This window comes from Styela clava, chromosome 3 (assembly GCF_964204865.1).
Source record: "Styela clava chromosome 3, kaStyClav1.hap1.2, whole genome shotgun sequence".
In the NCBI taxonomy this organism is placed as follows: domain Eukaryota; kingdom Metazoa; phylum Chordata; class Ascidiacea; order Stolidobranchia; family Styelidae; genus Styela; species Styela clava.
In genome coordinates this window covers 223,844-245,732 of record NC_135252.1, presented here as the reverse complement: position 1 = coordinate 245,732, position 21,889 = coordinate 223,844, and the positions used below count along the sequence as shown (strand labels likewise).

Sequence of the window (21,889 nt, the reverse complement as noted above, 5' to 3'; positions counted from 1 at the left end):
CAATGTTTTGTTTGACACTTTTAGTATAACAAGTTTTTATGCAACTTTTTTGTCGTCAAGCCATGATTCTTAGATGGACATATTCATTTCTGCATTTATCTTTGATTCAGTATATTGCAGTTTCAGGAAAAAAAGACTTGGATCTTTACTGTGGAGGTAGGCCTAACATTATCTGAAAACTGAATGTTTTTTATAAAATAATTTTTTTTATATGTGGTCATTTGTTTTTGAAGGATTTTAAATCAGCAATTATGCTCAGGTTGTGCTTAATCATTGGTAGACTATAATAAATATTCACTAGAAGGTAAAGGGTAAAATTTTAAATATTTCTGTATTTGGGAAATTTCTCTCAATTTTTCTGAACTTTTTTCACATTCTCTCTTTTTACTGTCATCGGGTCAATTTTAAAAATTTGATTTACTGTAAGCAAACAACAACAGTATTTTACATACTGACATAAATGATTCCAAGATTAATGATAATGAGATACAGTAAACAAATAGAATCTGAACTTTGTTTCTGGCGTTCGCTGCCTGCCATGTCAGTTTTTTATTATCAGCTATCTGCAAAAGTTTTATTAACCTCGTTTGAAAATATATTCTTCACCTAACATGTTGGCATTGGCAGTACAAATTTGATAAAAATGACTCACTCTTGAAACAAATTTAAATCTTCCCAGTATCTATTCGGGTATGATACATCATGGCTGGTAAATAAATCAAATTTTGTTGTTTAGTATTCTTATCCTAGTCGAACATTTGACTGAGACGAATTATCAATTCACCTGGTTCCTCACTCAATTTGATTTTTGAAACCTTTTATTTTTGAGCAGCATGTAAAGCCATTGTCAACGAAGTTGAATACATTGTGAACAAGGTTGACCCAAAGAAAACAATTGACGTTGGAACTTTTAGACTTGATCCAAATGGAAAACAAAAGTCATCAAAGGTGACGTTATATCATTTTAATATCATTTATATATAAATATGATGCATAATTGTTCATAATGGAATTATTGAAGAACTTGAGACATTTTGTTTCCTGGTCAGAATTTATTTTTTGAGAAACAATTAAAACTAGAGCTAGTTCAATACCGGTGTAATCTTCCAATTAACATTTTCCAAATTGACGGATGAGAACAGAACAGGCCTAAGTCACAATTTTGAGTTTTGGGAAAAACGCAAAAAACATTTGGAATTTTTTTATTTTTGAATTTCTAGATTTTCACACTTAGTAAAGACCTGAGCTCTGGTTATTTTAATGTGGATGTGAATATCTTTGTAATCAATATTTTTTGGCACTTCAGCTTCAATTCCTTCCTGCTTTGTTAACCCCATAATGGACTTTGGCCCATTCTTCTGAATTTTTTTGTATGGGATGCAAGGCAAAACAAGGTGACTTAGGCCTAAGTTGCACTGAACAAATTTTTAGGGATGTAAGTTTCAGACATTTTATTTCTGATGTTTATGCCCATCCTATTGGAACTTGGGACTATCTTTTTTCTGTATTTTGGGGTTTTGAGCCATGCTCTACAAGGTGGTGGTCTTAAAATTCTGAATTTCATAATATTAAAAGTTTTAGCTGGACTTAGGCCCATTCTGTTCTTAACTTCTATAGTTCTAAGTCCAGCTAAAATTTTTAGTATTGAGAAATTCAGAATTTCAAGACTACCACCTTGTAGTAGAGCATGGCTCAAAACCCCAAAATATTGAAAAAAGTGAATTTTGCAAAAATGTGACTTAGGCCCCTTCTGTTCTCATCCAACGAAATATCGAATGTTAGACTGTGTATTTTGAATCTGTATGTCATAAATTTGTTTTAAATTGAAATATGCTTAAAATGCAACTGTATGAATACAACCAAATCTTGATTTATGAGAAATGTGCTTATGTAGTTGTTGACAAATTTAGCCATAAATGTTAACGGAAACTCGATTGATCATTATCTCAATTAATAAGATCCTTGAATTAATAAAAACAAAAGGTTTCATATGCCCGATCTGAAATACACTTAACTGAGTTATTGGAAGATGTATGTTCAAAAATGAATGGCTATGCAGAATCCAAATCTGACTCAGGAAAACGAGAATATGTGAGGACAAGTTCTCGGGATGGGGAGGCAATTGCGTTGAACAACATTTCAATTAGTGGCGACATCTCCAAAAAATTGAAATATGCTGTAAGGAAGTAGAATGTGTGATGCATGGCTCTCTTCATCATACTAATTTGTTGTAGTTGATTTTACTTAATCCTTTGATTGGAATCCTGAAGATATATTTTTGGTCAACTATCTCGAATGATGTCATATGCCCTGTGTATGGAACCTAGCTAAGTTTATCACAGTCTGTTTCATTCTTTTAATCAGCTTATTACCTCCACCTTTTAGTTTGTCATACATACATTATCTCCTTCATTTGTCATATAATTGGGAAGGAGAGTTTGGAATTTTTCAGGCCATTTGTGCTAAAAGAAAAAACATTTAGTTCAAACTCACCAGGGGCGCCATTCGCCGAACTTCTTTATCGTTTAACGTGTTAGTAAAGCACCCACTTTCTCGTAAAAGGCAAAAATGGTCTTCTCGAAGTATCGTTAATATTCGAGAGAATTTTTTGCTCACCAAAACAGACGTCTCGTAAAGTGCCTTCTTCTCTCATTTTACTGAGAATCTGTATTCACCCAAGTTCTTTAACGCGCCGGAGTGCTCGCAAACTGACTAGGGGAAAATTTTACTCGTTAACAGTAGTTTGGCCAGTTTCTAGCATGAATTCAGGTTAAAATGTATGTGTGTTTATTTGTAACAGTATATACATAATAATTAAACGGTACAACTAAGACGGGATACATGTTCAATACCTTACTGGCCTAAGACAAGTATGTGCGACATGCACCCCAACAAATGCCGTGGTGTTTGCATACAAAAATTGGTATGAAAATTCCCTAAATGCCTAATTTAGGTAAGAGTGACTGTAGTCTAGTAGCTGTGGACCCACCAATATATGCCAACTAACACTGTACCAACATCAAATATGGGATTACATATTCATCTATTTTGTTGTCTGTTACAGAAGTAGTTTAACAGTATGTATCTCAGAATTTATTTCATTCATCCATAGATTACTGCAATATTCCCCAAACTTTAAGTCACAGGCTGCAAAATGTAAAACAGACCGTTTCGAGAGAACTTGCGTGACTGGGCGTAAGGTTTTTACAAAATGTTTCGTGAATCGCACTTAACGATATGTAGTAACTGTGTTTTTGAGAGACAAGGTTACGTGCTCGTAAATGCGGCTTTTTACGAAGTTTGGCCAATGGGGCCCTTGATCTTATCAATTAAAGTGATCAGTCAATCAGTCATACATTGATTTCCTGGCTAGTTGTACTAAAAGAAAACAAAAACATTCAGTTAAACTCACCCGGTCTTATCAATCAAAGTGTTTGTAATATCTGATCATTGTCACTTGTCAATCAATTCCATTATTGGGATTTCTGTGTTGCACTGTGTAGACAAAAATAATTTATGTGTTTATCAGCTTGACTTGATCAGCATGTTTAGCTAATTCTGTTTTTGTTCTTTTTCTCTCACCCGTATATACAAAAACAACACACACCACATTGATGCAAAAATACAACACTATACATATATACACAAATGTACAAAATTGCATATACATTTCTGTGCTGATAAAGATAATCCTATATTTTACACTTCTAAAAACAAAGCTAATATAAAACATTCACATGACAAAATACAAAAAAAAACAGGTTTCATATGCTAGATCTGAAGGTCACCTAACAGAGGTTTTGGAATCTGTCTGCACAGAACTTTCAAGTGATTATGTGAGAAATAAAGATAAAGAAACTGGAAGAATGAGGTGATACTGAAAATAAATAGCAATCAGATGAATATTGAAAATATGAATTCTATATACCAGGGATGGCGAACCACTGACCCGCGGGTCACAAAGTGACCCACCGCTTTTTATTGTGACCCGCAAAGGCACGAATAAAATTGAAAAAAAAAAATGCTAAAATATCAGTGATAAAAATTTATAAAGCTGGCCTTAAATTAGTCTAACTATAACTAAACTATTATAATGTACCGTTGGGTAGTCAGGGCTGCGATCGCTCATATTCCAACTGATCATTTCCGGTATAATATTTTTTTATAATATAATTTTCAAAACCCCTAATCTTGGACGCATGTCTGCACCGATGTGTACTGTTATTCAGCTATTCATTAGCTCTGACATCGTTTATGACATAACAATGCAGTTGATCCATTCATTTCTCGCAACGTCTCGTCTCTTTCGGAAATGCATCTGCAGACTGTTTTAGGAATTAAACGAGAACTGGGTGCTACTTTGCATTTTATTAGCTTCTCGCCTACAACGGCAATGAGAAAAAAAAAATCTTTCAGATTTGAAATAAAAACCCAGAAATCTGAAATAACAATGGGGCAGTATAAAAGTGCCTTAATGTGGTTGGAAGCTGATCGGAAAATATAACACTATCAGAGTGGAATTCCCTCCAAACTGCTTGGAACTGTAAAATAATTTGCCTCATCATCCTAAACCTTTTTGTTAATTCATATGCATGTTTTCGTACTCTAATTTCATAAAATCGAGTGCCGTTCCTGATAGAAGTAAAGCCCAAAACTACACCATCACCAACAGAAACTAATGAGATTTGTTTCAGAAGTTTCTTATAGATGAAATATTGATTAAATATATGTGACCCACTCTCTTCTATTCTGTGATAAAAATGTATTTTTTGACCCACTCACTGTAAAAGGTTCGCCATCCCTTTTATATATACAATCATCTTGAGTGACTGTCTTAAACCCTTGTTTCGGTTACTATTTATTTCGTTGAACCAGTCAAATTGTTCAAACATTTGGCCACAATCAATATATTCTATGCATAAGCTTATATACTGATGTGTACAAATTGAATTGCTATTTGACTTTTTCCTCATTAGTTATTCTGAGCCTCTGAGTAGTGATGAATGTTATTGCAAACAAATCATTCAGACGAAAATTTCAGAAAAAGATCCACTCAGATTTAGTTTAAAGGCAGTTATTCAATTGCCATTGCTGATTTGGCTTATTGTATGCCAACAATGAGATGTAGAACCTATATATACGTTTCTCACTTTGAACCCAGAAACCTCAAACTGTATATGTTCCACAAATTTATGCTTCATGAAAACCGTTGAATTGAGTCCAATTTTATGTGTCACAGTTTGAAAAGAATGGTGACTCGTGATGGTAATATGGCAAGTGATGTTGATTTCCAAGCGCTCATGCAGAATGCACAAAATGCTGGAGACAAACCTCCTGATACCGATTCAAAACAAGTTAAATTCATCGTGAGTTCACATTTAGTATCATCTAAATTTTAAAACAATTTCCATTGCACAACTAATTTACTCACAACTGTACAATGTCTGATTGTCTCATTCTTAGTCTTGAAATAATATCTTATTAATGCCTAAACTTTGAATAATGTAAAATCAATTAACATGTATATCATTCATGCTATCAATTAACTTGATTTTCAGTGATCTTGCATGCTTTTTGATTTCAATAACACAATACTAAATATGAACTTATTCATTGTTTTATTGAATAGTTGTTATTAATAATAAATTCATTTAGATTTAGTTGGCATGTAATTAAGGTGGTTAGAAATTTTCTCACTTTTTTGCTATGCATTATGACAGTTTTATTTTGTTACTAGGAAATGTACTTGCTGTAAACAGTATATGTAATGCTTCCAATTTTTAGTGCTATGTCAGTGGGATGGCTATTCATAATAGATCCTACAAAAATTATTTTTGGATCTGGAATTACTTATGCATTTAAACACATAAATATTATTCAGTTTATTAAAATCCAAGAAAATAGCAATTATGCTTTATTAATGATGTTATCATAGTGAAACAGGTGAAAATAAGACCTAATATGGGATATGTGATGGGAATGAAATTTAAAGTGCCCTTCTTCGATTGGGGCTTCCTATGAATTCTGCACAAACCTATTAATCCTGCTTTGTATCCCAGTGTGAAAGTATCATAGAAGATCATGAAGATGAATTTGTAGCTTTGTTCGCCAAAGGTGACAAAAATATTATTGAAAAAGTATGCAGAGATCTTGGAGGTAAGTGGGTTGGTTTTTAAAGTTTGGCCAGTTCAATAAGTATATTGGTAAAGAATGCACATACTTCATAATTAGGTAAAACTTTTTCAAATCCGGTTCAAGCAACTACACGTCACTCAACTGACAGCAAATCGAGTACTAAAACTATATAGACTTGACAGGAATGGTTGTGATAAAAGGTGTAATTTTATAGCAAATTAAGAGTTTTCATTGCATACAAACAAAATTAGTAGTGTATAGCAGCATTGTTGTATTGAGTATCTCCTTCGCATCTGGTTTATCTCAGCCTTGGTGTTGAAAACGGGCATCCTACTTTCACTGGACATGCTACTGCGAACAATTGTTGCATAGTGTGGAAGTGAGTATGAAAACACTTGTGATACCGCCATAAAGTTCTTGACATTCTTCCATTTTACTGTTAGATATACTTTACTGCTGAGGTTATGTTTTTGATGGTGAGGTATTCATACTGGGTCTGCAGAACAAACAATGTTGGAATTACCAAACCATGTTATCTGTTGACAGCTTTAATTTGACTAGAAGTCTGTGGTTACCAACCATTTTTTATTGAATTCCCCCCATTGAATTTGTGATTGCGGCAGGAAATGTTTGTAGATGTGGCAGCTTCAAAATTTCTTTTGTTTTAAGTGTCTGTTTTAAGTGGCAACTGTAAGACCTTCGTGTTACTCATCTAATAACAATTTAGTTGTTAATCTGAAAAATTAAAAATTTAATTTTTAAGATAACCGGATAATAAAATAATTGATGGTATTTGAATTGATTCAAGATATCTATTTTGCAAAAAACTCATTGAAGCTTTCCAAAATATCATGGAAGGGGTCGCGGCATGTGAGAAAATATCCAAAGGGAGTTGCGACCAGTGGTGGGATTCAAATTTTTTGTCAGGCGGTTCCATCACAAAAGTCATATTGTTCAGCCGGTTCTGTCACAAAAAGTCATGTTTTTTTTCAGTAATGCTAACTGCTTCGCTGATCTAATAAAATTCTGTGAGACGGTTCTGTAGAACCGGTGCGAACTAGCTGAATCCCACCACTGGTTGCGACGCAAAAAAGTTTGGGAACCACTGGAATAGAGCAAGGGAAGGCAATTTATACAATTGTTTTGGGAAAACTGCAATAAGATATTGCTAGACTGTTGTGCAGGTTTCATAATGTTGTTCTTGCCCCATCACCGTTGGCATTTTTTTATTGCAGTGTGATAAAACGGATTTCTCACCCATAGGTAACAAAAAATGTTTGAGAAAGTATTGTTAGAGCTTTGGAGAATAATGTACATATGAACGCCAATAGAATCTGTACTCCATTATTCATGGGTTCCTGAAAGAAACATTTCTAAGCTCCTTATATATCTCACGGTAATGTGGATGTATGGGACACCGAATATTCCATATTGGGGCCATTCCAAGCAAAAGTTGAATTCCATCAATTTTTGAAAAGTGTAGTGAAAGTAATTTTTTTTTATTTTTGATATCAAAAGACATTGGAATTTTATTGGACTGCATTCATTTCATCGAACAATTTAAAATTTCACCCAGGTTTTTGATGGTTTTTAAAAAATGGCCTGAAATGTAGAAATTTTGGTATAATTGACATATTTTGTGATGATTCCGGACACAAAGTGTTTGATTGTGTGGTACAGTTATTTCATATGGAATTGATGCACTGAATTTAAGTTAATAAAGTTTAAATGTTTGCAGTGCTGTAGAACATTTCTTCACCCATTTAACGATTTATCACCAGAATTTTAAGAGATAATAGATGCCGCTATTCCGAAGGGGAAAAATGTCACGTCCTGTAGTGTCACATACAATATGCACATTATTGGCATGGATTTACAGTGTTACATTAAGTAACTTGAGCAACACATAGAGGGGTAGTTCAGCTACTGCACCAGAAAATATTATGGGCTCCCACTGTACCATCGCAGAAATTTACAGCACAACACAACGTACTGTTAGTGCATGGTGGATTTGCCGTCCTGTAGTGTCACGCTATATTTTACTATATTTTTTTTATCTACTAAGTAAGGTTGGGTGTAACTTTTGTGCAATTTTTTACATATTCAATAAAGCAACTGATTGGACAATAAAACAAAACATGTAGCTGAAAATATGAAAATATATTGAATCTAACAACATGCAAAATTTTTGGAATTGTCCCGTAGTGTCATTTGGAATAGCCCATTGGGACTGAATACTTTTGTTTCGGTCATTGTGCACTGAGGAGATTTCCTTTTCTGATAACCTTGGTGCGATATGGAACTGAGAATAAAGTAATTAGTTTCTCCCACAAACCCAATTTGAGTTGTGCAACCATGCTTAATTCCGTAGTAAAATGAATTTTTACTCCCAATTACCCCAAACAACACACAATTCAAGCATACCCGCCATGTACAACATGAATGTTTTTATTTCAGAGTACTGTAAAGATGAACAAACTAAAGATGAGCTTTGATACCTGTCGAAAAGTGGAGCTTTGCATCAGCTGATATGGCATATTCTGGGTGATCATCACGCTGAACTAATAATTGGGTGAAAGTTCTTTCGTAATTGAGCTTAGTTGTGATTCACTGGTATTGACCAAAAGCAGAATTTTATTTCGAAGCATATCCTGATTGAAGCCTCTCTATTTCTAATTCATTTCATCTCAAAATTGGTTCGGCCGATGCTTGTTTATCCATATTTTAATAAAGGTTTATGAAGGTTATAGCTTGAACTGCTCAAGTGTTGGGTGGAGGTGATTGGTCCAACTGCCAGTTAGGTAAGAAGGTGTTCCAGGGTATGCGATGCGAATTGTCTGCATGTTGTCTTTATTCACAAATTATGAAGACATTGTGCATGACTACTTAGGAATACGCATTACGTAGCTCTGATGCGAATAATTTGTTATAACAAGTCAAAAGTTTGAGTCTCGTTGAAAAATAAATTGAAATAACACAGCAAATGCAAATTTCCCACGGCCTTCGTACACCAACTGTTCAAGTTACGGTATGATGTTGAGGCTGAACATTACCTAGGTGATATATAGGTAAGGATGATTGTTACAATACTTAATAAGTGGAGGGAAAGTGGGCCCGTACTCTGCATGTTCTTACCCACGAGCATACTATTAGTCCAACAGATAAGGTTTTTTTTTGGGACCAACCTTGTTTTCAGACTAAGTTTTTTTATTTGCGATTATTCATATTGGGGTCATTGCCCATCATTTCTACATGGGTGTGGAGTTTGCAGCCTTGAGCAATTTTTTTTACGGCTTGATATTTGTATGGTTGTTTTTCGTCAAATCCACAACCTGAACCCGAACCTGGTACACCTATGTTCAGGTTGTGCGCCATCTTGAATCACCAAATTTACTTGAAAAAAAATCGTACCGAAAATATTTTCAGGCGACCCACAGATAGGGAAACACTGTTGAAACATACGGGTAATATAAAGAGTACTATTTCAAAATACCCGCTATTGTTGCAATTAACAATACAAGCCTGCTGATGCAGTCGGCAGTGGTTCAAGTGGAATGCGCACAGATATACACCCGGTGGAGAACAGTCAATTATTTGTTAGCAAGGATTGTTATGCAGCGGGATGATCACGACGATGCAGTGAAAGATAATGCTATCACGAGAACACGAATGAGAAAATTGCTACATTTCATAGTATATCCCTGGGGAAAAAATGTAATTTAGGTTTATGTCCCATGCCAATGCTTTTCAAACTACCAAAGACAATTGACTGGCGCGGCGGTGTGGCTCAACGGGCTAAGCGTTAGGAATACGCTCGCCACCGCACCTCTAATTACTCTGCGTGGGTTCGCAGGTTCGAATCCCATGCAGGGATGGTTATGTGCGAGAGGATTGCTGGACTCCTCGCCGTCGTTGGGTGGTTCACGTAACCGCTGGTCGGTTACGGCTTCCTCCACCACCAAGTCCATGCTTCCGAAAACAAACAATACAGTAAAAACTAATCCCATACCCGACTTGGAATGGTAACCGGACGAGAGGCCGTGGTTCGCCATATGGATAAGCCGTCTTATCGGCTTTCCTCTCCCCCGGGATAAATATGTAAATCCTATCCTATCCTACTCCAACATTTTTGCTTCTTCTCTTCTATAAAAATACATAGATATTATATTTATTTTGTTCGTGCTCCTAGATAACCGATCCGTGGTCTCCAAGGAGGCCGGAATAACCGTGCTTTTCTTGCCTGTTGTCATGCTGTCCCTCGAATTCAGCTACAACAAAAAATTCACTTAAACGGGTTTTAGATTTTGTGATCTCATTAATATTCTCGACAATGAATGATATGGTAAATAGTGGAGTTGTGCCACTATAGCTCAGCGGAAGAGTACAAATATAACATTGTATTACTGAAGTCTGTGTTTTTGGTGTAGTTACATTGCGTATATATTTTCTAGACTGGCGGTTTTTAGCCTTTGCAAACCTGCCGAATCCCTGCGTCCACGTTTCCCAATCACGGACGAATTTCTCTCTGGGGAAGAGTTTTGCTTTGTACTCACTATTATAGTATATATATTCATTATTACTAATATTTTTCAGATCTTCAATATTACTATATAACATTTACTTAGGAACACGTAATAAGCTTCAACTAACTAAGCTGCACAAGTGTGATTAGTGATATGGGGCGTATTTGAAAAAGATAATTCTAAAGAGGTTATAGACGCCAAGTTACAACAAAGAAACAAAAATATATTAAACTGTAGGCGAGTATAGTTGTCCGATGGAGTCCCCTTACGGCAGAGGTTTCCAAACTGCAGTAGGCTTCAAGCAATGGTTAAAAATGTGGCCCCGAATGCTCAATATACGCATTGTGTGATAGGCCTACAAGTGAGGCACTGGTAAGTGTTCCATTAAACATGCTACTTTCAAATATTGTAAAAGTCGTCAACTACACATGACCCCTTATTGTTATGCGACTGCATTTCACGCTTGTTGTCAAAGGGCGAGGTGCTCTTTCGTGTTCATGAATTTTGAAATGTGATGCTATGTTCTTGCGACAAGGAAACCACGAAAGAACTGGAGATTTTGAAGATCCGAGTTTTTTTTAAGAAATGAGGCATATCTGTGCGATATATCTGAAAAACTTAGTTGCCTCAACGGTGACCGTACATTTGAACCCATGCGTATATCCGCGGGTTCAATCTATATGCGGGTGCTAAAACCCATGGATTAGGGTTAATATGGGCTCAAATATCCGTGGAAAAAAAATTTCCATAGGTTCAACAGTATGCAGGTGCAATTGTCGTGGGTTCAAATGTAATGGAACCGTCTCAACACCCGTCTCCAAAGAGGAATACTCCCACTATAAGTTTTTTGATAGAATTAGTGGCTTTCAAAAGAGCTAGAAATATGGAAAGCGGATTTATTGAAAAATAACGAAAAGAGCGATTGTTTTCTAATATTAAAAGTACATATTTTTCACAAAATCTGAAAGTTGAAAACAAAAAAGGTTTTGATCAGCATCTTGACGGCCTTGTTTGTCATTTTGAACATTATTATTTAAAAGTATGGAACAGCATGATTCGATACGCAACCCATTTACCATGTGTCCTATATTTTCAGAGTACTTAGCAACTAGCGAAACTGAGCAATTTATCGATTTGATATCAGAACTTTCAGTCTTCTGAATTTATTGAATTTCGGGCAACCATCCGTTTGGAATATCCGCTAGTGGGGAAGGTTGGGACACTTTTTTCTTTTGCATATTTTGAGCCGTTTATTCTTCACATTCATTTCACTTTGCGGGACTCATGCAGAAAGGGGTAAATTTACTTTTTATTCCGAGACTAAGAAATTCGCTTGCGACACACACCTTATCACCAAAATGCTTTGAAAATCGTTTGTCAAGTGTCCCACTGTACCCCATTTGTGGGGCACATTCGGACAGACCCTGACACCATGGGACATTCTGTTAAATTCAACAAAGCTTGCCCTTAAGTATCTAAAAACGGGAGACTTCAAATTTGGAGATTTAATATTTTTGAAATCAATGTTCAACCAAAATATTTCAGATATTTTTCTAAAAAATTTCCGTAAAAAAATTTAAATTAGTTCTTTTTTGAATCTGAAAATAATGTTGGTTCTCGAATATATTCCATATTAGGACAAGGACTCCAGGTATAACACCGCGTTTCAAAAAGATGTGTTCAGCGCAGAAGCCGCATACCCTTCAATACATAAACTTACCAATTTACCAACCAGCAATTTATGTTTCTTGTAAGTGCGCCGTGAGTTTTTCCCAGGTAATTTGACGCGGCACAAACAAAAAGTTTGGAAACCGCTGCCTTACGGGACATATTTCACAATAATCTGCTGGTAATTGTGAAAAAAGTTTGGGATAAGCTTGGAACTACCACGAACATTGTGGCGTAACCTTAGATAGCATTTCATTGTGTCGAAATAAATATTGTTGTGACATAGTGGCGTCGGCGACAGAGAATACGTTGGCGGAACAGCGCTTTTTGTTTTAAAAGTTGTAAGAATTGGTAGTGTCAATTTAAAAATTGCAACTTTAGAATTACGAAAACCGAAACGTCCTAAAAACGTTGATTGCTTAAGACAGGGCTTCCTTGCCTTTTTTCGCTGTGAACACCTAAATTTTCCTTCAAAGTCGTATGAACCCCCAAGACGACTCGCATAGATTGGGGCAGTTTTGTCATCGTGCTTGTACCGTGCATCATATTTCTAGTACTGGTACTCAAAACAAAAAGTTTTTTTTCAATATATTTAAGTTTTTAGTACTATATTAAAATTTATTGGTAAAAAAGTCTCTAATATGGAGACTCATTTCTGCATTATCGTTAAAATGTATGCTCCCTAATAATCCAAGCACTAATCTAACATGATTGAGCTCATTTGGTGATTTAGTTCATCCAACAACATATCAATAGAGCAACATCTTTAATGAAATCTATACTCATTTAATATAATTAGCATCTGTGGTCCCCCTCTAATCGTGATGTGGCCCCATGGAGCATGGCGGTCCACCTGGACAACGTTGGGAAGCCTCTGGTTTAAGACATTCATTTCTCGGACTTCAAACTGCAGTCAAAAGTGGAAGAAAGCATTCACTCATCGGTTCATAGAAACCTACATGCGATATATATAACTCATATTGAGGTCGTCAGAACGTGTGATAATAATTTTGCGCAAAGCTCTGCAATGTAAAATTCCTGCTGAAAATTCAATATTTCAGTAAAATTCAAACACGCCCACATTTCATTATCAATTATGTATACTCACTTCCAATTTTGAACTCTAGCGCAATACTCACCTACATTTCATTAGTGAATATTTCGAAGCTATAAGCAGAAAACATCATGCAGGAGTAGGCTACGCTACGCCCAAGCGCACCACATTTGTGATGATACACAACGAGATTTCAATGAAGTTTGTAGACTATATATATATATTTTCATTAACTATACCAGTCAGTGATCTATACTTTATAGGCCTACCTGTCTTTTACCTCCAGGGAAGAAAATTCTAAATAAATAACTAAAAACTTTTGCGCGGGAAGAGGTGCATGCAAGAATGCAAACTGAGATGGACAAAAATATGCCTCGTCGAAATTACTTTTATTATGCGATATATCTCAGACGAAGTAACAATAAAAATCTTTCGTAGCGTTTCCTTTACAATATTTGGAATGAGGAGAAATGAAACTTCTACAAGTTATATTTCAAAACGAGACTTCTTATTTGTAATTGTTATATTTGTTTTGTCCATGCCCTTGTTGTTTGATAGATTGTTTAAATCTATTTGGTCTCTTAGGGGCAGGACGCAGCGCAAAATGTGATTGCGGTGTAACAATGTCAAATTTGAGCTGAACGCTACTATGGTCATAGTTATTGGATACGAATTGGGCCTGTTGTATTCCCGAAATTCGTGTATTCATTCTTATACTATTTTAAAAGTATATTGTTTCATTTGTCTCTTTCACTTGAAACTATTGAAATGAGTAGATTCGATATACTCGCTAACATGTGTAATGCAATGTCGCCTCTGCTTGCATGAAGCTGAGAGCTTACAACTACGAAAAAACCTCGCGTTGAATTTATTTATAATATATGTTCTACTAGTTCTTAATACAAGATAATGTTTAATAAAGTAAACACTTATATACATTTAAATTTTTTTTTAATTCCGGAATATCATGATCAATTTTTTTGGTATCAAAACTCTGCAAAGGTATTACAAACTACGGAATTTCAAAGTGTCAACTGCTATGCTTCTACGTTTCTTATTTGAATACGGCGGTTTGGGTTATTTTTAATCGGTATGGGAATTTCACGTTCTATGTTGGGCATTTGATGCGTTTTTATTTGGTTTGGTAAGGCACTTGGTCGATCGGCATCTGCGTTTCTTTTGATTTCTCGATTAGGAAGTTTTGTTGTCTTTATTCTTGTTTCAGATTTTGAAGTTTTTAACTTATGATACGAAGTCGCTTTGCTTCGATGTGCAATCGAAAGTTTTGTCGTATCTGAAGCAGTGTCTTTACCGGGCTGTAACAAAAATGATTTTCGACTATTTTTTCCAACCCCAGAGCTGTTCGATGTGGTATTTTTGTCGAAACAATCAATTCTAGCTGTCAATTTCTTCAGCTGAGCTTTGTTAGCTTGCTCTAATTCTTTCACTTGAGATTTTGCTCTCCTCAGTATTGGCTGAGATGCACTGAATATTAAATAAAATGTTTACCACATTTCTGAAATAAGTAGACGGTGTGCCATAAAACTAAAACGAAGTTGTTATTTTTTCAGAAAGAAAAACATAATTGCAACCGTCTTAATTATACGGTTTCAGGGGTGCAAGTGTGAAAAATCAGGTATCAGAATTAGGATGTGTAACGATTTTTACCTGATGCAACTGATAGAGTCTGAAAGCATTGAAATTTGTCTCCACTCTACTTCACTTTGTTTCCTATGTAGGCTCTGCAATGCTACGATATCCTCTGCAATTTCTTTTAATTGCGGATGTAGTTTTAATCCTTGAAACCAGTACTGTAGATAATGATAGAACAAAATTTAACATTTTTAATATAGTCTCAGATGATAATAATATATTATATATATAATATTTATTGTTACAGGTTTGGTGTTGAGAATGGTAAATCTGATTAAAATACTGTTTTTTTTTCGACTCGTCAACTAAAATATATAAAAAAGAGCCAAACAATTGTATGCTTTGCTCTCTAAAAAATAGAACTAGAACTGATGGAAAATTTGATTTCAAAATACTTCATTATGTTGTTGAATTTACACCATTGTTGGATCACGCCATCACTGTTGCTTTATGAAATAAATACCTGCATGGATATTAGAACATCATTGCTGTCGGCTGTCCACTTTATCGGGCGTACTCTGGACATACTTTTTTTTTCATTTCCTAATTCACGAACTTTTGTTTTTTGCCAAATTTTCACTTCTCTGCTTCGGTTTGACAAAAGTTCTTTTACGCGTCCCTTTGCGTTGTTCAACATAGAATTGCATTCTTCGATGCACTAAAATATTCAATTTATACGGTTCACAAAATTGGATACTGGTATACTAACTTGCACTTCATTAGCCTACAACAATTGCTAACAGTAATATTTTGTGAGTTATATCACGACCCACAGAACAATAAATAAAATATTTCATTGAGAACGCTCTCGATCATTTTTAAAGCAAAATCGCAAATATCACGGATTGGCAACCTAAAAAAGGAACTAAATGATCATCACAATCGGTTTGACAGGAACATCAGCTTTATGACTAAACATAATGCATTCAATTGTGTGTATTATTACTTATCGATTTTAATCGGTAAGTATGTTGATAGGTATTTGTCTGTCTGTTTGTTTGTCTGTTAGATACACGCGATATCTCACGAAACCAAGATTGAATATGCTCCAGATTTTGCATGTGCATTCATCATATGTCGTACCAGAAGCCTATTGATTTTGGATAAATTATGTCGTATAATTAGCGAATTATTAATTAATTAGTGATGGAACACAAGGTGTCACTATGGAGTAAGAGCGCTGTTTTGGGGGATCCCCTAACTTTCGATCGATAAGTCTTCGGTCTTTGACCAATATTCTCGTCTGGATGTATTTTTTAAATATACAAGTTTTGTAAATGGTAAGTCTGCGGCTATTGATTTGGCAATTTTTCGTCAACTGAAAATTATTTTTAGAACTTCACAGTTTTGGTGTGTAATATCATTCCCAATAACAAGAAGTTAACGCCTCGCCAAACTGCTTCAATGCATCATTTATTGTAGGATCTCAGTCGTTACTGAACTTTGATGCTGCACACATAAGTTTACTATATGTATATTTCAGAATTCAAAGAAAGATTGGTTAACGTATAGCGTATTGCTGCCCCTTCACTACTATATACTATTCCCCAGAGACAGATACCAAGGGACAAACGAACCTAGACTTCACTAGAGGGCTTTTTATCAACTAAGTTATCATAAAAGATCAAAAAATTTAATAGGCTCTTGCCACTTGAGCAATAGTTATAGTTACATCGTGAAATAATATACAATTTTTATTCTAAATTACCTTTTTTGCTCGACCAGCATTTTTAGATCGATTGCTAATTCTCTGTCTTAAATTTTCCATGTCAATCTTAGCGGAATGTAGAATATCTTTGACATCATACTTATCTATATCTATATACCGTTTGTAATCAAACGGCGTTCCAGTAGCAGTGGTTGAAGTTCGAATTCTTCTGAATGAAACCAGAAACATTCCTTTTATTTATACTTTAAATGTAAGATGCTGAGCACAATTTTGTTTATTACTTTGTATCAGTTAGGCCTGGTCATCTTGGGGTTACTTCCTTTGTCCATAAACATGGTATTGAGGAATAACAATCAAAATGTATTTGTTTATTAGATGATTTTAAATTAGACGAAACCCGGAAATATGAAAGATTCTTCGAACTAATGATTATAGTAAAAAGTTTGACGTAATAGTATTGCTTGTTTGAATAGCAGCAAAATAATTAATATGGTACAATTACATAATTTTTGCTTGATACGAAATAGCATTCAATAATATTGCTGGTTTTATGGTTTTATTTTAAATATCTCTATCTGAATTTACATTGATAATTGTTTCCAGTCCCGCGATTAAAAATATATTCACGAAAATATGACCAAAATACCTTTTTATTTGTCGCTCCCCTAGACTTCCATATTGTGGAGCACTTTTTGTCATACTGCCAAGTTGGTTTTCTGAGCAGATCGTAAATTGTTCGCTGGATTGTGTTTTATTCATTGCGCAAGGAGCAACTTTATTGTTTTTCTTGGATGGTATCGTTATGTATGAATAATTATTACATTCCCGACGTTGTGAGTCTGTCTCTGTTCCAGAATACGCGGTGTCTGTCATTGATAAATGAACTCGGTGAGACAAATCAGCGATCATGGATTCTTGTTTTTTCTTGACCACCTGGAACACGGTATAAATTATATTCAATACAAATCTACAAGTAGAAATGACTGGCATAAACCACTCTAAAAACGAACTCAAACAAGAAAACGGTGTATATTCTTTCTCATTATTATATCATATTACATTCACAATGTTTTTTTTTTCATAGTTGAATCATACAGTACATATTTGGGACGTGGGGATGTACCTCTAATATAGGAAAATGCTGTAGAAATAAATTTCCGTAGAAATTAGTATTAAATTGTAGTGAACGAAAAATATCCCAGAAAATTGATTTGGTTTTATCATGCAAAATGTGAATGCTCACAACAAATGAATTGGTAAAATAAGGAACTTTTGGTCCTACTAAATGGCCAAACTTTCAATTAAAAGATTCAGTGCTGAAGCATTCTATTTATGTTCACAATCGCACTCTCAACATGTTTACAGATGAAGACATACTCCTATATGTTAACATTTTATTATCTGCCATTTGTATTTTCTACTCTACTTTCCATTTTCTTACACCTAAAATATCACTTCACAAATAGATTTAATAAATAATATTTCTTAAAAGTATTTATACCTTATACAAGAAAACCAGCACTACACTGAGAGTTATGCAAGCACATAAAATTCCTATTGCTGTCTCTATTGAACTGTATCCTTGTATCGTATTCGTAGTAGAGTTTGAGCTGGGTAATGCAGGGAATACGTATGTGTGATTTAACAGTTCTTTGACGTCCATTCACTGTTTTATTTTCCTAAAGTGTATATGGTCTAAACTATAATTTAAGGTTACATTCTGCTTCTGTATCCAAACAATGAAAATCTGAAAACGACGGGAAAAGATAAAAAATCCACACTCTATTTTTCAAAGTTATATGCTTTATTTTTATAGCGGCAATTGAAAACTTTATTTGACTGCCATTCCAATAACCAGCCATGTGGAAGAATTAGTGGCATTATTTAAGCGCTCGTTTGCATAAAAATTGCACTCTACGTAGTGCATATTCGAGACTGAATGAAACAGTTTCATTTCTAGCAATTTTCTAAAGTAAATCTGAAAATCATTCGGTTTCGTTTTTATTAAGAAAGGCTAGCAAACAATAAAAGCTCGATAAATAGCCTATGTGAATTAACATACAACACAGCACTTTGAAAATAAATACTTTAACAGTCAAATGATCCCATGAAGTAGAAATAATTTTAAGAAAGCACAAGTTACAAAAATATATTTCAATGTTAGCTTTAAAGATTTTAAATAAGCGCTCAACCTGCGGTAGAGTGGAACAATTATAATACCATGCATTTAGCTCTTGAGCTGATACATTCCTATAAAACCAAATATGCATGTCTAGTCAACTCATTCTCAGCAAGCAGCTAATCAATTTCTGTCTTTATGCAACCATGTATTTGAGGTCAACATTTGAAAATTTTGTTGTCAGATTTGCTATTTAATAATACACTTTACTGGTACTACATATTTTAATATGCGTATTGTATACTCATTCTATTTCATCAACATTATATTTTATAGGTATACTTATAAGTATTAACATTTTTGAAAGTTTCTAAATATCCCAAACATATATATTATATAATGAAGTTTTTGCAATTTTTCAAACATTTTCAGATTATGACAACCCTATGAATAAAATTCCTCTTGCCCTATCCAGTGTGTTACTTTTTTCAATACTGTGTATGTATCACTGAGTTGCACTAAATTATTCTTCACATTCTCATCACAATAAAATTTTTGTCCCTGATCCACTGTGTATATATATCCATTTTTTCTGATTATTAACGTCCAAACCCCATTGAATTTAGTAATTTAGTTTTCAGATAAGTATAAATTCCCATCACATCATTCTGGGTGCTTTAGATTAATTTTTAATGAATGCAACACCGGACACCCCCTTTTTGATTTTCTTCTTTTTTTTTCCTTTAAAAACAAACGTTCATAACAATGCATTTACCCAGGAATCCCCTAATTTTATTTTTGCCACTGGTCATCTTTCAGTGTTAATCTTAATCACATCAGCGTATATGGTGGGAGCTGACTTCGATGACCGCATCGCTCCCTCCAGTCCATACCAAAACAATATTATTTGTTAGTGCTATTTTATTGATGACTGTATTTTTGGTTGACGAAATAATAATATCTCTCTCTCTCTCTCTGTATAATTTCCTGTTCGACTAACAACCCGCAAAATTTTGAAGCATTCTAATCTAATTTCATTCTACACAGTCCCAGTATCGTCGATGGAGACATTGGTAACGGAAAAAGTTGAAAAATAGTGTACATATCGTCACAAACATGAGTATGATCTATTTGAACAACTGTATCATACAAGCACTGAATTGCTGTGTCGCGGTGTCGAGTGGAACTTATACCAAAGACGTGTTATTGTGGCGGTTAGTTTTATCAAACTTCAGATTTTACGTTCAGGAAAGACTATTACGACATAATCAACCAGTCGTGTTAGTTGGCATATCCCAGGATTTCCCAAACTGTGTGCCGCGGCACACTGTAGTGTGTCGCTACGGTCCTGAAAGTGTGCCGCAGATTTTTACAGAATTTCCGAGATTTTTCCACAATACTCAAAACTGCAACATGAACTTTTTTATATTGCAATCAGCAACGGGTTCAGTTCATTAACACACATATATAGGGTGACCCCAAAAACGGAATCCAGTCCATTTGGAACATAGGCTATTGTATGGATTCCGTTTTTTGTATCACCATGTATAAAGATTTATAATTATGTCCATCGACAGGTGATGTGATATGCCACAATTCTCTAATATATAGGGCGTTATGCGTTTTCGACCCCAACCCAACAATGCAAGTTTAACTATAGGCAATTTTCTTCAAACTTTCAGTAGTTATGAAACTGAAGAGACTTTTGAAGTGATATTACTTTCATAACTTTTCACATTTCATGTTTTCACGTGAAATATTTCCAGTTGTTAAATTGTCCCCAAGTTTTCTGTCAGTATATCAGTAATACGTTATATCAGGGGTGGCCAACCTGCTTCCGACCGCGATTGACTAAAATCTTCAAAATAGCTCGCGATCGACTGATCTGTTGTAATGTCACAAAAAAAAAAAGTGAATGGATACGAATACGCAGATAACCGCACAAACGCATACAAAAATTCCACTACTGCTAATAAGCTCGGCTCTGCGGGCGCATTCTCAATGAAGTTGCCACAAAAATTGGCATTTTTTTATATTCCACTCAATTTGTTACTTTTTTAATTATGTAATTGTACCTGGAGTAGATATTTTATCATTTATTTTAAATTTATTCAAATCATACAATTCAATAGGGCCTGTCTTATTTTTAGTCGTAGGTGTTTTCAATTCCTCCAAAAACCTTGGATGAAAGTATCCATGGATTATCTAAACAGCGAATAATGAACAATCTCAAACCATAAATTTACATGACTGCTCGAACTTCTCTATCTAATTTACAGTGGTCTTCAAGTCCGATTCTTTGCTCGCTTGGAATTCAACTTTCGACGCGATCGACTACTCGAAACGTGGCGATCGACCGGTCTATCGCGATCGGCGTGTTGGCCACCCTTGCAATATATATATATAGTACAACAAAATATTTTTTCCGTTTGCATTTTCATAATTTTGCAAATATTAATTTTATGTGCTGACAGAATTAAAAGGCTAAAAACGATAAAGACTTGTTACAATTGACCCACGAAACCTTGTTTTAATCATATATTACTGCCGGAAAGCATATTATTTACGAATGAGGGATTTAATAAAACTGATTTGTAATAAGTGTGCCGCGACTTTTTAATCTTGTAGTTAGTGTGCGGCAAGCTGAAAATCCGATAAGTTTTTATCTAAATTATTGTTTTAAATGATATATCAATTATTATTTCACCCCCGGTATACGTACAGGTAACCATAAAATAGAGAAGTTAGCCACATATTTACTAGCCTACACACAGGGTGAATTTGAAAAAAAAGTTTTTGTGGTACATCAGACATGTTTGAAAAAACATGAAACGACCTGAACGATAGACGTATGCTCTGTTGACTGAGTTTTCCACGAATTCATAAATGTTTACAACCTTAATTATAAATCTGCATCGTGTATGGAAATAAAAATAGCTAATGCTATTTATTGATTCTGATATGTTAACACGACAAGATGAAATATTTCTATTCAAAATTAAGTCCTTGCAAAGAATTCTAAAAATGTAGTGTGAAACGACATGTAATCTATTCGTGTACAAAGTACG

At 34.7% G+C, this 21,889-nt stretch overlaps 2 protein-coding genes across 4 annotated transcripts; one reads left to right on the top strand and one right to left on the bottom strand.

Moving 5' to 3' along the window:
- Nucleotides 1-8,882, top strand: LOC120342947 (protein canopy homolog 1-like). Of its 2 annotated transcripts, XM_039412003.2 has the most exons (6): nucleotides 1-156; nucleotides 833-948; nucleotides 3,762-3,871; nucleotides 5,240-5,366; nucleotides 6,060-6,156; nucleotides 8,593-8,882. In XM_039412003.2, exons 1-6 carry the CDS (start codon nucleotides 39-41, stop codon nucleotides 8,628-8,630), a joined length of 606 nt encoding a protein of 201 aa, XP_039267937.2. In that variant the 5' UTR covers nucleotides 1-38; the 3' UTR covers nucleotides 8,631-8,882. The 2 variants fall into 2 exon arrangements, with proteins under 2 accessions (XP_039267937.2, XP_039267938.1); XM_039412004.2 differs by lacking the exons at nucleotides 3,762-3,871; nucleotides 5,240-5,366 and adding an exon at nucleotides 1,984-2,178.
- Nucleotides 8,883-14,173: 5,291 nt separating this feature from the next.
- LOC144421086 (uncharacterized) lies at nucleotides 14,174-18,445 on the bottom strand. Of its 2 annotated transcripts, none has more exons than XM_078111301.1 (6): nucleotides 18,204-18,445; nucleotides 17,349-17,635; nucleotides 16,742-16,910; nucleotides 15,497-15,691; nucleotides 15,049-15,191; nucleotides 14,174-14,865 (listed from the first exon to the last, which is right to left on the bottom strand). In XM_078111301.1, exons 1-6 carry the CDS (start codon nucleotides 18,363-18,365, stop codon nucleotides 14,418-14,420), a joined length of 1,404 nt encoding a protein of 467 aa, XP_077967427.1. In that variant the 5' UTR covers nucleotides 18,366-18,445; the 3' UTR covers nucleotides 14,174-14,417. The 2 variants fall into 2 exon arrangements, with proteins under 2 accessions (XP_077967427.1, XP_077967428.1); XM_078111302.1 differs by having other exon boundaries at nucleotides 16,742-16,907.
- Nucleotides 18,446-21,889: the final 3,444 nt, after the last annotated feature.

What these genes read in the sequence shown, in the direction of transcription:
- LOC120342947 (XM_039412003.2), top strand. Translation starts at nt 39, where the DNA reads ATGCAACTTTTTTGTCGTCAAGCCATGATTCTTAGATGGACATATTCA. An exon ending in AAAGAAACTGGAAGAATGAG is followed by an intron (nt 3,872 to 5,239) that starts GTGATACTGAAA and finishes TATGTGTCACAG; the next exon opens with TTTGAAAAGAATGGTGACTC. An exon ending in AGTATGCAGAGATCTTGGAG is followed by an intron (nt 6,157 to 8,592) that starts GTAAGTGGGTTG and finishes TTTTTATTTCAG; the next exon opens with AGTACTGTAAAGATGAACAA.
- LOC144421086 (XM_078111301.1), bottom strand. Translation starts at nt 18,365, where the DNA reads ATGGACGTCAAAGAACTGTTAAATCACACATACGTATTCCCTGCATTA. An exon ending in GGGGAGCGACAAATAAAAAG is followed by an intron (nt 16,911 to 17,348) that starts GTATTTTGGTCA and finishes GGTTTCATTCAG; the next exon opens with AAGAATTCGAACTTCAACCA. An exon ending in ATGTTCTAATATCCATGCAG is followed by an intron (nt 15,192 to 15,496) that starts GTATTTATTTCA and finishes CATTATCTACAG; the next exon opens with TACTGGTTTCAAGGATTAAA.